Source organism: Agaricus bisporus, assembly GCF_000300575.1.
Source record: "Agaricus bisporus var. bisporus H97 unplaced genomic scaffold AGABI2scaffold_3, whole genome shotgun sequence".
NCBI classification, from domain to species: domain Eukaryota; kingdom Fungi; phylum Basidiomycota; class Agaricomycetes; order Agaricales; family Agaricaceae; genus Agaricus; species Agaricus bisporus.
This window is the reverse complement of record NW_006267366.1, coordinates 2,102,055-2,117,725: the sequence shown is the minus strand read 5'-3', so window position 1 is coordinate 2,117,725 and position 15,671 is coordinate 2,102,055. Positions and strand designations below refer to the sequence as shown.

The 15,671-nt window shown below is 45.0% G+C and overlaps 7 protein-coding genes across 7 annotated transcripts; 2 read left to right on the top strand and 5 right to left on the bottom strand.

Annotated features, from left to right (window-relative positions):
- Positions 1-728: 728 nt before the first annotated feature.
- On the bottom strand, positions 729-1,133 carry AGABI2DRAFT_66478 (hypothetical protein; the record flags this gene model as incomplete). Its single annotated transcript, XM_006459516.1, has 1 exon — positions 729-1,133. A coding segment is annotated over one exon (405 nt), but the record flags the coding sequence as incomplete, so codon positions are not given.
- Positions 1,134-3,037: 1,904 nt separating this feature from the next.
- On the top strand, positions 3,038-4,807 carry AGABI2DRAFT_116541 (hypothetical protein; the record flags this gene model as incomplete). Its single annotated transcript, XM_006459515.1, has 4 exons — positions 3,038-3,762; positions 3,814-4,124; positions 4,174-4,418; positions 4,478-4,807. The coding sequence occupies 4 exons, from the start codon at positions 3,038-3,040 to the stop codon at positions 4,805-4,807; spliced, it is 1,611 nt and encodes a 536-aa protein (XP_006459578.1).
- Positions 4,808-5,803: 996 nt separating this feature from the next.
- On the bottom strand, positions 5,804-6,431 carry AGABI2DRAFT_116540 (hypothetical protein; the record flags this gene model as incomplete). The annotated part of the gene is made up of 3 exons (XM_006459514.1): positions 5,804-5,878; positions 5,927-6,195; positions 6,248-6,431. 3 exons carry the CDS (start codon positions 6,429-6,431, stop codon positions 5,804-5,806), a joined length of 528 nt encoding a protein of 175 aa, XP_006459577.1.
- Positions 6,432-9,128: 2,697 nt separating this feature from the next.
- AGABI2DRAFT_116538 (hypothetical protein) lies at positions 9,129-9,626 on the bottom strand (the record flags this gene model as incomplete). The annotated part of the gene is made up of 1 exon (XM_006459513.1): positions 9,129-9,626. One exon carries the CDS (start codon positions 9,624-9,626, stop codon positions 9,129-9,131), a length of 498 nt encoding a protein of 165 aa, XP_006459576.1.
- A 621-nt stretch (positions 9,627-10,247) lies between these two features.
- On the top strand, positions 10,248-10,679 carry AGABI2DRAFT_116537 (hypothetical protein; the record flags this gene model as incomplete). The annotated part of the gene is made up of 2 exons (XM_006459512.1): positions 10,248-10,444; positions 10,496-10,679. 2 exons carry the CDS (start codon positions 10,248-10,250, stop codon positions 10,677-10,679), a joined length of 381 nt encoding a protein of 126 aa, XP_006459575.1.
- A 380-nt stretch (positions 10,680-11,059) lies between these two features.
- AGABI2DRAFT_65569 (hypothetical protein) lies at positions 11,060-12,816 on the bottom strand (the record flags this gene model as incomplete). Its single annotated transcript, XM_006459511.1, has 2 exons — positions 11,060-11,389; positions 12,067-12,816. The coding sequence occupies 2 exons, from the start codon at positions 12,814-12,816 to the stop codon at positions 11,060-11,062; spliced, it is 1,080 nt and encodes a 359-aa protein (XP_006459574.1).
- A 560-nt stretch (positions 12,817-13,376) lies between these two features.
- Positions 13,377-14,332, bottom strand: AGABI2DRAFT_116535 (hypothetical protein; the record flags this gene model as incomplete). The annotated part of the gene is made up of 2 exons (XM_006459510.1): positions 13,377-13,609; positions 13,657-14,332. The coding sequence occupies 2 exons, from the start codon at positions 14,330-14,332 to the stop codon at positions 13,377-13,379; spliced, it is 909 nt and encodes a 302-aa protein (XP_006459573.1).
- Positions 14,333-15,671: the final 1,339 nt, after the last annotated feature.

Below are 15,671 nucleotides of genomic sequence, written 5' to 3'. Positions count from 1 at the left end.
TCTATCTCTAAGTCTTCTCCTATCCCTCCGTAGATTTGTAGGGCGACTGTAACCGGTAGATACTTCTTCACACTATCTCGAATTGTAGCTCCCGGTTCTCGAGGGATTCCAGTCCCATTCGCGAATCGTACTTTATTTCCGTCTATCTTTATTTTACCGTCTTTCTCGTCCTGTGCCTTGTAAGCACAGTTTATCCATCTATGATCTTCACCGCAATAGAAACATCCTTGTCTAGGCTCCATTGGTCTAGGGTTACTCTGGAAACCTCCCCCGCTTCGATAGTTATTGTCATTTCGCGAAGAGGTAACCTGAGTAGCTATTGCTGCTTTTAATGCGTCGATAGAGCCTTGTACCGATTTTTGGTTAATCACAAGGGTATCTTTTAATTGATTCAACTCTTGGTGAACCGTTTCTATCTCAGTACTCATCTGCACTACTGCTGGAGTAGGGCTCTCTCGTTTGAGTATTGTAACTGTTCTAGCGTTCGTGCTAGCTAGGGTTCCTTGTGTATTCAGAGTAGACGATCCCATCATAGCTCGGCGACTGACCAAGTCAACTGCTTTAGCTACTACTTCTTTATACTCGTAGGGGTCATCTTCCCTTAGAACACTAGCCATATTATTGGCATTCCTTAAAGTCCCAGTTAAGCTAAGTCTGTTGTTAAGCTGTTCCTTAAAGCTATCATCTAGCGCGGACACGAAAGCTTCAACTAGCTCGCGATTGGACATCAAGGCCGGCGGATTTGCACATTTTTCCGCCAATGTGAGGAACTTCCTTCGATAAGATAGTAGCTTCTCTTTCTCGCTCATAGAAATGCCACGGTGAGTCGCAGCTAACTTTCTCATTTGAGCTACAGATCCTACTTCTTCTGCGTCAAGCTCCGGGTATTCTGTGCGAAGCTTCTTCTTGAAATCTTCCCACTTTCCTTGAGCTTCTGGAAAGGCCATCCACTCTTTCCTTGTCTCGTAGTCTACATAGGCCAGGGCCCACTTCATTTTTCTAGCTTCATCGGTTATATTACTTTCCTCGAGATGGTGCTCGAGTCGGTAAATAAAATCATTCAAATTTTCGGTGCCATCCCACTTCGGTGCTCCGCTAGTGAGAGGTGCCGGCATTTTTTGGTTATGTGCCATTGGTATAGGTGAATTAGAACGAGAAGGAATAAAAATTGAAGGAGATACAGGGGTTGAAGTTTGAGAGTCTGAGTGAGAAGAAGACGAAGAGGAAGCAGGAAGTGGAACTTGAATAGAAAGATTTGGGGAAAAGTAGCGACTTTGTTCGCTAAGGTCGAATTGACCTGGTATATATTCGGTAGAGGGTACAGGTAGAAGTGTGGGGTCTTCGCGAGGACTTTCTGGGTCGACAGGCGATGTGGTCAAAGGTGAGAGTGTAGTGAGGTCTGGCTCCGGAGGAAGCCCTACTTCAGTAGCTAATCTGTCGAGTGTGTCGCGTTCTTTCTTTAGCGAACGTCTGCTCTTTCGTGCTTCTCGAAGGATTCTCTCTGGGTCACTAAATTCGACTGTTTCTAGTCTAGTTTCGCGACGATTGCTTCTACTCGAGGATGCCGTACTGATAAAGTGCGACAATGGTTTCTCTTTAGAATGTTTTTGTAAATGAGGCTGTCTTTTCTAGAGATCTGAAACTCCCTCGCGGTGGGCTCCAGATGTAGAGGTGACAGTGGTTACGGAAGTAAAAATGTAAAAGGGTTTCACTAACGCACAAACTGTTCTCAGTTTATAAGTTCGTGGGAGAATTAAATCAGAAGTCAAGAAGGAGACAGATATGTTTTGTGAAGTTTTGAAAGTTTTAGATTGTTTTCGGGTTTTAAGGTCTTTTTCAATTGTAGCTACTCGAGGAGTAAAGAATCTAGGGGTTCGAGAAGGACTGTTCACGACGAAGTTCAACTACGCTGCTGTGCTAAGGCAGGCGACGCGTACCAAACAATGTGGGTAGATATAAGCTGCGATATCGACTTAGCGAGAAGCTACCGACTTATACCGACAAACTACAAGGCCACCGACTTTCACCACTACCGAAGTGATGCAAGCTGCGATATCCAAGTAGCTAACACGAAGCTATCACACACTGTCAACGAGTTGTAGCTCAAGGTCTCGATAATAATCCTCTCTGGTTTTCGATTACAATTCTCTCAAGTTCGTATGATTCTCAGTTTGGACGTAGCGTCCGAAGGAAAAGTTCACAGATAACACCACAAATAGGATTCACTGAGTAGCGAAATACAATTGCAGAGCTTCGGCAGGTCAATTTCCTTGCCTCTCGCTCACTAACTACAGGCTTTTTATACTAATGGTTCTCTAAGCTATTTTGGTTCAGGTACGCTACGTTTACTAAGACTCTGGTATTTATATCGTAGCTTGCTCATCTTTTCTATTGTAGCTACTAAGCCTCCGAGTCATACCACCCGTTTTAGGAGTAGCTTTCGTGAGATCATGTAATCCGCTGATTAACGGTTACTCTTTCTGGGCAATCTTTCACTAACTGCTGACCTATCTCTGTTCCTCCTAGTAGCTCCTAGCTCTCTTTCATATTTTTAGTTACGATCGTAGCTACACTTCGGGTATAACCAAAAAGGGAACTCGTATTTTATGGCACTTCGCGTACTTTGTCCGAATTCGTTAAATGATGGGACTTCCTATTCGCGACATAGGGTACGTAAGCAGACCGTCGTAGCGACTAAGTCCCTTCACCTTGCCGTGTTCGCGAATATAATTAATAGTACTTATGCGTCGTAGCTACACGTTGTATTCGCTTCGCGTATAGACCAATGGTTGATGTTCCAATTGGTAAGGTCATATTTCTCCCATCGGTACAGTTTTCCCTACGGGGACCCCAGCTATGGCTGTCATGCGAGCTCGCGTAAATCGAGTGTCCTTCCTTTAGATATCCTATGGTTACACTTCTCAGTCATTCTATGTAGCGAAGGGTTTTCTATGCTGTAGCTAGGCTTATATTATGTCAAAGCTACCTTCGCTAGAGAGATTACTAGGCTAAATGTGTTTAGGCCGTGATACCGGCTATGGCCCTCGTCATGCGTATGAAAGGGTCAAATGGGATCAGTCCTTGTCGCGTGTGCAACATCACGGGCATTCATGGTGGTACCTCCCGCACACATTATGTTCCTTTGCGGCGGTTTCCACAGTCCGACCCCCCACAATACGATCCATCCCAGCTTCCTATTCGTGTGCACGATGAACTAATGGCTCAAGCAAGAGAGGTAGAAAGCACTCCGAATCGCGCAACACAAGATCGACTTTCGAAAAAATATGGCATCAAAGGTACTCCGATCCTTAGTGCCGCAACTTCGATCTCCTTTCCTGCATCATTTCCTTTCGACTTCATGCACCTCATATGGGAAAATCTAATCCCTAATCTCATTCTATTTTGGACCGGCAGTTTCAAGGACCTGAACCATGAAGATGAAGCCTACGTTATTTCACCCGCTGCTTGGAAAGATATTGGCGAAAGAACTGCTGCCTGCAAATCCACTATCCCATCCGCCTTTGGTGCGCCGGTGCCTAATATTGCGACTCAGCGAGGTCAAATGACGTCAGAAATGTATTCGAACTGGACACTTTTTATTGCACCCCATGTCTTATTCAACCGATTTCAACAACCGCTATATTATAAACACTTTATCAAACTCGTCAACCTCCTCAAAATGTGCCTGGAATTTGAGATTAGTGACGAAATGCTGGATCAAATTGACGGTGGTTTCAAATCCTGGGTAGAAGAGTATGAAAAGTAAGTTTTATACCATTATATATATATATATGAAGTTTTGACTTGCAGCAGATTGTACTATCGCTATCAACCTCATCGACTATCTGCTTGTCCGCTAACGTTACATGCTCTTCTTCACATCGCGTGGGGTATTCGAACAGCTGGTCCCGTCTGGACGTATTGGGCCTTTCCTATGGAGCGGCATTGCAATGCTCTACTTCCCTCTATCCGAAGTCGGCGACATCCCTATGCATCAATCAGCGCGTTTGTCACTGCAATGGCACAGCTTCATCAAATTCGGCTCAAATATAATGTCCACTTGGAGTTATGCTTGAGTCCTGAAGTAGAGAAATTCTCGCGAAATGCTTTTGTCTCGGATTCATGTACGTTCTTGTGATATCTGAATAGTTTAGGCTTATCTAACTTCTATAGATCCGTCTTACAAGCTGCATCAACCACGAAGGCTAGAAGCCATTTCGCTGCATCTTCAGGACAAATTTTATGCGGCATTAGCGACTCGTTTTGAAAAAACCAAAGCTGTTATTCAGGCTATTGTCGACTTGAATAAACCTATCACGCAATATGGTAGGATTACGTGTCTTGGGGGAGGAGACACCATTGTATGTCACGACATGGTTCGGAAAAGTCATGATTCACGGGACGCGTCTCACATAAAGGTGAGTTGGATTTGATTTGGAAGTACGGCTGCAAAACCTGGCTGATGTCTTCATTTTAGTATGTTCAAATGGTCGATAAATATGCTCGTTATCGAAATCGAAGGTCAGAGTATGTAAAGAGAACATTTTTTGGACAGGCTAAACGTGCGCTTGTTCTCGACCTACCCGCAACACCTCAATTGGGCCTCTCCTCACCTTCAACAGTCATTTACCTTGTTGTTGAGACGCTCAAGATTCGGGTCGAGAATAATCTTATTTATTACAGTGAAAAAGGCCCAATTGAACTCGTTGACTTAGATACAGTACAGTGTCTTGTTGGAAGAATATGGGATAGGAATCGCTGGGGTATTGTTGATAGGAGCAACGTTACAATAGCGCAGCTTGATTGATAGGTGCGAGGTTTTATTTCTGATCTGTTTCTTATGCTAATGATTTGGAAGTCTAATATTTTGCTCTTAATAGATTCAATTTATATCCTGCACCATGAAACTAGCGTTTCGATAAGACGAGGAGCGAACTATGATTCAGGTTACATCTGGGATGAATATGCTGCTCGACCATACCATCTCTTTGTTTATCCAGGTGGACATTCGATGCAACATTGCAGTCCGCTCTGGTCTTCTCTTCATGATTCTCCTCTTCTGATGGCTGCACAAGGCCTTTGTTGTGTGCTAGCGCCTACCACCTACCACCAGCCACGACTTGCATTACTCTTGAGGCTGTTATAGCCCATCATACAATTGGCCGCGACGTCCTCTGAGTTTTTATAAGGTACGCAACATATCTAAACGGTCCTACATGTACTAAGATCTACATAGAGGGTTTTGGTACATGCGCTGAGTACTGTCTGTGATGCGGTAGCAACCCGAGCTGGTTCAAACAGAGGCTTGTCGCCAATCTCTTACTCGTTGTGGCTGTTAATCCAATTTTTCGTACGAATTGGCAAACACGAGTCTCTCCGTATACCAAGTCAAAAGGGATTGATTGGCCTTTGTAAACATTCTCATCATTTCAGTCACTCTCATTGTTGTCGCTATTCCTGAAGGTGTGCTCCATGCGTCTTACCCGTATCCCATCTGTTGACTTGTTGTCAGGCCTCCTGTTGTCATGCTCGCCCTTGCCTTCGCAACGAAACATATGGCCCATGAAAAGTTGTCGGCCCACATACTCCGCTCATATGAGACCTCAGACAAGTATGTACAGAGATCGACCAGCTGGATTATTCCTCTTCTCTTGTGAGCGGAAGTCCGTATCTCATTTTCCTGTAATTTTATTCAACCGACTACTTGCTGAAGAAGATTTGTGTGACGGTGTGAATGTATATGGTGATGACTAATCAAGGACATCTGCCAGCTCACACCACCAATGTACTCCCTCGCACCAGACTATGCCTCAAATTTAATGGACAGTGTAATGGATCGCACGTCTTCGGGAACTCCAATATGGAACATCCTGGGAGACTGGACAGCGTTAGTTCACTCAGCCATGACAATAGACAATTTACTAACCTTTCTGTGATAGCTTTCTTCGTCCATCCTATTACTCTCTTCACCGCTAATATCCTGCTCTTGCCTTTTGTGAAGCTGAGCTTCCTTTGTTTCGTTGGCATCAACTTCAAGGCGTGTATTCTGTTTTCGTTTCTTGGAAAGCTGATTCCTTTGCTCTATCTCGTCGTCATCATCTTCAAATTTGACACTCCGTTCTCGCTTGGCCTTCTGGACTCTACCCTGTCCCTCATGAACCTTTCTTTGGATCAGCTTGGTGCGTCCTTTAATGGCTGTACAGGTAAATCATTCTTCAGTATAAAGTAGATGGAAAATGACAAATACCTTTTTGCCACTCAGCCTCGCTGATTCGTTCCTGCTTATGCGCTTGCTGGGACGGTTCTGCCGTGTGCCGTGTCTCAGAAATTGGTGTACCAACATCGAAAGGGGATACCTCGCGAGCTGGAGTTGAAAAGCCCAAATCAGAGGAACGGTTGGCGAAAGGACTACTTGGGATTTGGGAAGTCATTGCAGGTTGACGGTATGATTTTTCTTGAATAAAATCATGTCATTTTATATCCTCAGATTTCGGCCCATTTCCGTCATCATCTAGCCTAGTTTGTTCATACCATTGTCAAACACTTGTCGTAACCAAGCCCGCTTTCAAGCCCACTTTCAATCCCGCTTTCAACCCATATTCAATCCCGCTTTCAAGCCATATTCAAATTTATCGCACCTGGATTTGCATTAGGCCATTATAACGTGAATCATTGGAAATAGCTCCCATTTTCTTTACGCAATGCACTTTCCGACTTTCGGCGATGGTTTACCTACTCCGCTATATAACAGGTATGTTTGCCTAGTTTAAACATCATCTAATTTGACACGCTAATCGTCTCTCTTCGTCGCCATGCGAACTACAAGATCAGCACGAAAGCAGGAAAGTTCAGCTAATACTGAAGACTCTCCGCTTATGAGGCAAGACGATGTAGTTTCAACCGCAATTGTCAAGTTGAAGGTCACCTCAGCGAAGAAAGGTAAATAAGCCTTTGTTATGCCGTGACGGAAGTACTGAAGGAGGTGCTTATAGCCCGTAAAGAGTTTGCTGCCAGTGGGGGAAACGGGGTGGGTGGTTTTCTCGCTATGATTTTCATTCCAAAATAGCTTACTATCTTAACAAAAAGTCAACCACTGTCGAAAACGAAGCTTCCGCTACTCTGAAGAAAGGTTCCACTGTTCCGACAAAAGTTTCAGGCACTGCAAAGAAAGCTATTACTGCCCAAAAGAAGGCTTCTGCTGCGAAAGAAACTATTACTCCTCCAGAGGACGCTTTTAATGCCACAGTTGAAGCTATTACTGCCCCTCAAAAACCCCCCGCTGCCGTGAAAAAAGCCTCTACTGCTGCGAAGAAAGCTGCTACCGCTCCAAAGAAGGATTCTTCTGCCCCGAGGAAAGCTGTCACTGCTCAGAGAAACACATCTGCTACTACGGAGGAAGCTGCTACTGTTCCGAAGAAGTCCTCCGCTGCTTCAGAGTCTGTTTATGCTGTCTTGGGTGATACTCCTGTGGCCATAAAAGTAAGCTTTTTCATTCTTCGAAATCACCGTAAATTATTCAATAAACTAGCCGGCTGTCCCTTCAAAAAAGTCAGATGCCAACGTCTTAAAGAATTTGTCCATAGTGGAAGAAGAGGTGAGTATTTCTTTCTTGAGAAATGCTGAACTAATTCATGAACTAGCCCACTACTTTATTGACGAAGAAGTCAAACAAAGTATCTACTTCCTTGAAGTCAACTTTGAAACCAGATGTTGTCCCGAAGGAGTCTGCTACGTTATTGAAGAAAAGTAAGGCGTCCACAGTCCCTGCTTCTTCAGCCAAAGCAAAGGAAAATGTATACTCCACATCTTCGACAGTGAAGGACTCGAAGAAGTTGGCTCGATCTAGTACTCTTCCCACTGACCAATCCAATGATACAGCTGCTCTGAAAGCTAAAATTGCAGAGCAAGCAGGTGAGCTACTTGTCTTTCTTGACAGTTTTCTGTTCAGCTCTCGACAGCTCTACTTGACAAGTACAAAAAGCTTGAAGACGTAAAGCTGATCCCAAAGCCTCAAGGTCCTTATCAACTCCGGGAAGCAATGCAGCTTACACATGATAGGCTACTCTATAACGCTTGCCGGGTGAGTCGTTTTGTAAGCAATTTTAATCTTATCTACTGACTGCGATGTACAGGCTGCTGTCAACCAAGCGTTATTTGAAGTCAGAATGCCAGCTGAGGTTAGTTGGCGATCTCAAGACCATGCGCTCGTCAGCAAAGCAGTTGAATTGGTACGGATCTTCGAGTCTATGTTTTATATTCAATTTACTTAGAAGATCCTCATTACAAAGGCTAAAGAAAAGCAACCACAGCTTAAGAAATACGAGAGAGACTGGGCCGTCATTAGCATCATGGCATCAATCAACAAGAACAAACGAAGTTACGGGTCAAAGCTCGAGCGCAGGTATAAACCCCCACCAAAGACCGAGGAACCAGAACATGTGAGTGAAATTGTCGATGACATTAAGGGAATTGCACGAGCTAGCATTGGTGCTGACTCTGGGAAGGAGGATAAAGAAGAAGAAGAGAGTGATGACGAAAAGGAGAGTGATGGCGAAAAGGAGAGGACTAGTAGAGACACTGGAGAGGAGGATGCCAGCGAAGACGCCGAAGAGTCTGACAATGACGAGAAACAAGAGGAAGATACCAATGACCATGGCAGTGATGACGATTCCAACAATGAAGACTATGATCAAGATGGAGGTGTCAAAGACGGTGGGGCCATTGATGACATAGAAATGGAAGGAGGGGGGGTGGATGAGGATGAACTAAAGAAGGTGGGGAGATCTCATCTGAAAAGGTTTATAGAGGTAGCGGATGATGATGATATCACCCGTGAAAAACAGCAGCATAAGCGAAGGAGGACAATGAAAAACTCTTCTTAGTACTTTATTAATTATTTTTATTTTTATCCGAAGTTTACACTTTTGGCAAATCTGAATAAGGTGCGCTAGAATAGACAATGTCATCTGTAAGCGTATTAAAAGATTGGGGTTGAGAATTGAAAGTTTGACGAAGCAAAGAGCTACCGTATAGGGTTGGATGAATACACTTGTAATTCACCGTAGAAAGTAGTAATACCGCTAAAAAATTCTTCGGTTTCTCTATTGTCAATTATTACCTCCAGGGTTTCACAGTGGAGATTCAGATGGCGCGGTATAGAACCGATCTGCCCGCGTGGGATCTTCTAAGAAGCGATTAAACCACAAATTGGCTTTGAACCGGTCGGGCGCAACCACCAGGCGGTAGATGTAAGGAAGCACGGTGAGCAATGTATCCTTCCCGAGGGAAAGTAGGCAGGTCAGTGAAAGTTCACGGGAATCCCATCCAAAAATTTCATCATAAACAATACTGAAAACCTGTTTGAAAACTGAAAGAAGATCGGGAGGAATGTTGGAAAGTGCACGGATGTAGAAGTGGTCAAGAGCACAATACGGACGCTCGTCAGAAGGCGAAGGAGAATTAACCATGTAAGCCAAAAATGTCTCCAAGTGTGCCTTTGGTCCACCATCACCCTTCCAATCGACGAATTGAATCATGACCTCAACAGTCTCGAAGACGCCCGTAAAAACCCTGATCAATTGAGACATCTGCCCCTCTGAAGGCCACACCTCGTCTTCATCAAACATTTCCTTGTGCTTGTGGCGGAGAGCACTTAACCGGTAATGAAGAATAAATGCCGCGTCTGCTGGACCCTCATTATAACAAACGGGTAGTCGAAAGTATTGAAATAGCGGAAATGGATGAAGTTGAAGTAGGTCCTGGATAGGAAGCTTGATATTGGTGTCGATTGAAATGATCCATAGTAGCGATCACTGTGAACCCAGGGGCGGTGTTATTGACACCGGTCAAAAGCGTCAGGTGATTTATTTCACATCCGCCGTAGATATGATATCTACGGTTCAAGTATGAAAAATAACATCGGGTCAGCACATGTAAATTACAACGGAGGCGTACTAAAAAATACACGGAAACTGATGATTTATTACGAGAGTCTAGTGTTCCGGTTGTCATCTATTGACCGATGATTTTTTTAACTGTAAGTTGAGATTTCCTTTTTTGAGCACACAAAGTAATATTAGACTAATCAAATCAAAAAACATATCAAGTTTGTTGGTCGACGCTGGCCGAATTCGTGCCAAACGAGTCGGTAGGATGTCCTACCGACGTGGGCCAACTCGTTTTGGCTACGGCGCTTCTGCGCGTGATGGGCCCGACAACAGGTGACTCAATGTCACCTCCAACCTACAATGGCCGCCGTCACCACCTCTGCTGCCGCCCCATCCGTTGCGTATTCGTACATCACCGAGTTCCACAGTGGACAGAAGGTGGAGATGACGGAGAGGGAGAGGAAAAGGGCAAAGGATGCCCTGGAACGTGCTTGGAATGTCAACATATGGATTGTTGACTATATCCGAGGCGGAAGGGACGTAGAATGGCTGTTAATGTGAGTATTTCCCTTCTATAACGCTTCTCATCGCTGACCATACCTTCCTAGGGGGAGAGGCCACCTTTCTGACTCGGAAAACCTTCGCTACCACTGGACCGTGCGTGCGTTCTTCGGCTCGCATGCAGAGATGACTTTCCACCTTTTTGGTGGAAAGAAAGGGGCGGATCTCTTTCTAAACGGCGGGAAATGGAGATATGGAGGTAGAGGGAAGCTGAAAACCGCGCCATGGTGATCGGATGCGGTTGGTGTGGGTTGAGTAGGGGAGAGTTGTTGTCTATGTCGGACAGATCTTGCTAGATGTTCCGATATTGGTTCCTATATGTAAAATAAGTGTATCATGCTCGTTTTTAGTTATATTTGAACTCGCCACTTGGATGCTTTAATGCAATAATGTCGATATCTCTTGTATTTTATGTTTGTTGGGCGCTCGATTTGCATCAGGTAGCGTTATCGGGATGATATCCTATTCCAACAATCACAAACGCCCGAGAGCTCTGTAGGTCCATGAAAACTATTGATATAATCTTATACGAGGTTGTCAAACAAATGTACTAGCTTCAACAATATATCAGACATGGGATAAAACGTAAGTGATTCATGCTCACCTATTTATTAATCAATGTCGACGTTCGTAAGACTGCTTCGATCCACAACAGCCCAACGATTTCGATCCCGGACTCTTCCGACAACACATTGTATACAATCCAAGTCAACAACTTCAACGGCGCCGACTTCGTGATAATAGTACAGATTGTCCTGAGGAATTATTTTGACGGTTTGAATGATAGCGTAAATAAATGTTGAAGGCGAGTCGATGTCTAGCTGGGGTATTATGGGTAGGTCAAGGCGAAGGATACGCCGTAGTTGACCAAAGAACGTCCTTTTCACGTACTCCGGCTGTCGATTCCGCTGACGGGCATGCCTGTCAACCAATTGGACATACTGAAGATTTATTTAGAAAGGGAAGCTATCAGATAATCATACAGACAACTTACCTTGATGAAAGATGCATCTCTCGAGTCTTCACTTCGTCGAACCATGTCATAAGCTACAAAACTATCCCCGTTCTCAAGGCGAGTGACCTTGCCGTATTGAATGATGGGTTGACTGAGATCAACGGCAGCCGACACGATAACTTTATCCTTCTCAAAGCGTGTTGCCAACGCCGCATGCAATTTAGTGCGTAGATGCACATCAATGGTTGCTTGTCGTCGTGGTGGACGGAGCTTGAAGTCTGGATCTATCAGTTCAGTTAGCTCGAAGTCAAATCAGAAAATGTAAACACTGACATGATTGAGAGATAAATTCGTTTCGCAATAGCGCCTCTTTCGTAGGATCTAAACACAGCTCCAGATGTAGATTATATTTGAGACGGATTTGGTCGAGCTGAGCTACTGCAGTGACGAATGCACTTATAGATGCATATGGATGTCGTCGACTGCTGATGATGTTGAGCAGTGTGTTGCAATGGCGCTCCATCGGAAAAGCCCAATATGCCCAAACCGGACCAGCGACTCAAATGCCCCACGCAATGTGAAGGAGGGCGTGTATGGTTAACGGGCATGAGGAAAGTCGGTCAGGCTGATGCCCATAATAAAGTCTATCACAAGTTGAATAACAAAAGGATTGATGTAGTTGATGACGCACCTTTCATAGTCCTCTACCCAAGCCTGAAAGCCTTCGTCTATCTGATCTAACACTTCACTACTAATCTCGAGCTCCAAGCACATTTTCAGCAGCTGGACGAGTCTCAAGAAGTGTTTGTAATATATTGGTCGTTGGAACCGTCCGCGCAATACAATGGGAGCAATAAAGAGGGTCCAGTTTGAATACATTTCGGAGGTCATTTGTGAGCGCTGCAAGGCAACATTAGGTACGGGTGCACCAAATGCTGAAGGGATGGTTGCTTTGCACGCAGCCGCAACCTCTCCAACTTCTTTCCAAGCTTCAGGCGAGATGACATAGCCTCTGTCTTCGTGGTCAAGTTCCTTGAAAGTGGCGGTCCAGAATAAGATAAGGTTGGGAATGAGGTTTTCCCATATAAGGTGCATAAAGTCGAAGGGGAACGAGGCAGGGAAAGAGATTGATGTTAGAGTCGCGAGGATGGGAACACCTTTTATTCCATATTGCTTGGAGAGCCGGTCATATACTGTTTTAGTCGGGGCATTCTGAACCTCTTTGGCTTGTGCCATCAGCTCGTCATGTACCCGAATAGGCAGATTTGCCGGATCATATTGGAGTGGTTGGCCACTATGTCGTCGTAGCGGGACATAATAAGTTCGTGAAGTAGCATTGTGAACACCCACGATATTACAGATCCGGCAGGGACTAATTCCGTTGGACCCTTTCATGCGCATGATGAGCGCCATGGCAGGGATATCACCGAAGGCAAGGATAAGATAGGCGTGAAGTAGAAAAATAGATTGGCTGATCGCGTCGAAGGCTTTAACTCCCACCTCAAGCTGAATCAGCTCTTGAATGAGAGGCCGAAGGAAGGAATCCATATCCCATGGTTTTTTAGGGCCCGGTATTGTACCAACATTGATACAATATTTTTTTTGAAAGTGTATATCGGGGGGCAGGTTGTAGTTGAATAATATGATTGGCCAACATGTTTTATCCCGTCGCTTAAATGGAGCAAAACCGTCGGTAGATAGACCAAGGGCAATATCACGTTCATCCGAAATATAGAAAAAGGGAGAGTCATTGCTGGCGGGAACAATCTTATTCAGTAATGACTGATAATGGGATCCATCAAATACATCCTTTGTGACTCCAGGCTCATGATCGAAACGGGCTCGATAGCGCATGAGGTCGGCATTTCGGGCATTGGAGGACATAGCCCGTAAGCGAGGTATCAGAGGAATGTAGTCAAAGAATTTTCGGGGGTTGTTTCGAGCGTCTAAGTATCAGAGATGAAAACGACTCGTTAATGAAGGTGAGCTTTGCGATTGAACTTAACCCGTTCTTCTCCGGATGTTGTTATAACTGATTGGAAACCTGACAACAACCGGACTTGTTTCTTCGTCATTTTGAGTGATACATGTCCAGACCCAGGGAAGACCTGCGCAAGTCGCGCAAATGACTTCTCGGTCAGATGGTCCTCGACCTTGAAGACATATTTCCGAAGCAGATCGATATCAGCTGTACCCAACGGTTCATCTAGATTGAATCAGCACTACTCAACACTCTAATAGCTAAAAACCAACCGAATGCCATGATCAAGCGGAGACGTTCGTCATCCATCCCATCCCATACAGAAGTTCCAGCCTCATCCATAGTGAGGCGATGAAGCTCATTCCGTCCGTCATGTTCACCATTCCTGTCTTCGTTCTCTTCTTCGTCCTCACCCTCACCCTCACCCTCACTCTCTCTTTCACTGCCGCCGTCGTCTTCTCGCTCTTCTTCGTCCTCTCCGTCCTTGTTACCTATAGCACCCTCTTCTTCGTTTTCGCTGTCATGTCTTTCAGCCTCGCTATTTTGTTCATCCTCGTCGCTAGATTCTTCTTCCCATCGAGAACCTGCAGTTGCCATGGGAGGAGGGTTCTCCTGAAAAAGGGCATTCATGTTCCGTTCTGCTACACAAGCTGACTGAGGCGTCGATGGGACAACATCATTGTTGCCATCATCGCTCAGTAGAGGCTCGAAGTCACCAGAGGGTAATATATTGTCTTGAATAGGTGTGGTGCATCTTCTTTTGTTTTGCATTTGCTGGTCGACATCGCTTTCTGTTGAAGTTGAGCGCTGGCGCTTGTTTCCAGCTACACGATCAGCTGAGCGTTCTCCTGCTGATTTTGTTACTTTTGCCACGTGCGCTCGCCTTGTTGGATGAGAAACAAATCGACCACAACCGCATGTGCATATGACTTTTCGTGATTTACCCATGGATGGAGTCAAGAAGAAAGGTGTTGGTTGATTCGAGGATCTAGATCATGTGGTGTGGTGTTCACGTGCGCAGCCATTGCAAAAATAAGTCATTGAAGGGAAATGTAGGGATTGAATTTGACTGATGAAATAAGTTGACATATAGTTCAGCATATGTTGTTTCTACATGCAGTTCAAAGATAGGGCTCACCAGTTAAATATATCCCCGATGGCGAGCTGAGAGGCGTAGATGGCACACGTTGCTGGCTACTTCAAAGCATATGTCCATAGGCCGATTCATAACCACAGAATATGACACAGCAATGGATGAATTCAGCGAGAAGAGGAGATCAGCTGTGGAAGTAGCAGGGATACCAGAGATAGGATTTCTCAAGAGATGGGAAACGCTGAGTAGAAGGCTGTGAACAAACAGTGCATAACAATAAAAGGATGATCGATTAAGTCCAAGTGACTAGAGTAGCAAGGAGGTACAAACATAACCAAATAGCTATGTGTCAACCCGCCTATTCATCGTTGCTGAAGAACTGGATGGCCAGTTCGACGGAGTGCACATCTTCTGGAAGTATCATCTTCAGGGTCCTTGGAGACTAGAATTCTTGTGAGTCTCTTCGTCTAGAGGGAGATAACAAGCACTAACTTGGTTGACTTTCTTCTCAGGACGACATTCATCCTGTGCCTCGACACTTTCTCTGCTCACATCCCTCTTCCGTTTAAGCTTACTGGATGACTTTCCATAGGATTTAGAAACACAGAAATATTTTCTAAAGTGCGTTAAGGGTCCTTGCCGGACATGCCGGTGACTAAATCGGGTAACTATGTTAGCGGATCTCTAAACTGACCTCTTTCCAGACTGGCGTCTGAAAGAGGCCTCTATGACCCTCTCCCAGGCCTTTGAGCGAGGAATATTACCTCACTCACATCACCTGTGAGATGAAATCTCTGGGATTTCGTTATATTCGGATCAATCACTCAGGGAATCAATATGATCCCATCGTTGCGTCCTCGCAGATAACATGTGCTGCGATGGGCCTACCGCCGTGTACGCTGTTGTACATACATTTCTGAGCCAAGGTGTTTGATGACCTCAAAAAACATTAGAGATAGCCTCAGATTAGCTAATAACTATTCTCTTCCGCCTGTATGGCCCGTGGAAAAGTGGCAGCGTGCAACATGAAACAGCCTCGACTCTCATACATTGAGTGCCGACTGTGTTAACCAATTTCCGCTCAGCAGAGTTCCGGGATGCGCAGTATTTTGAGCGCATATTACACGGTGACTACACCTCAAGGATGTCCACTCGATGTGTATTTAAGCCGTCCAGAGCTTCGTTTCCAATCAT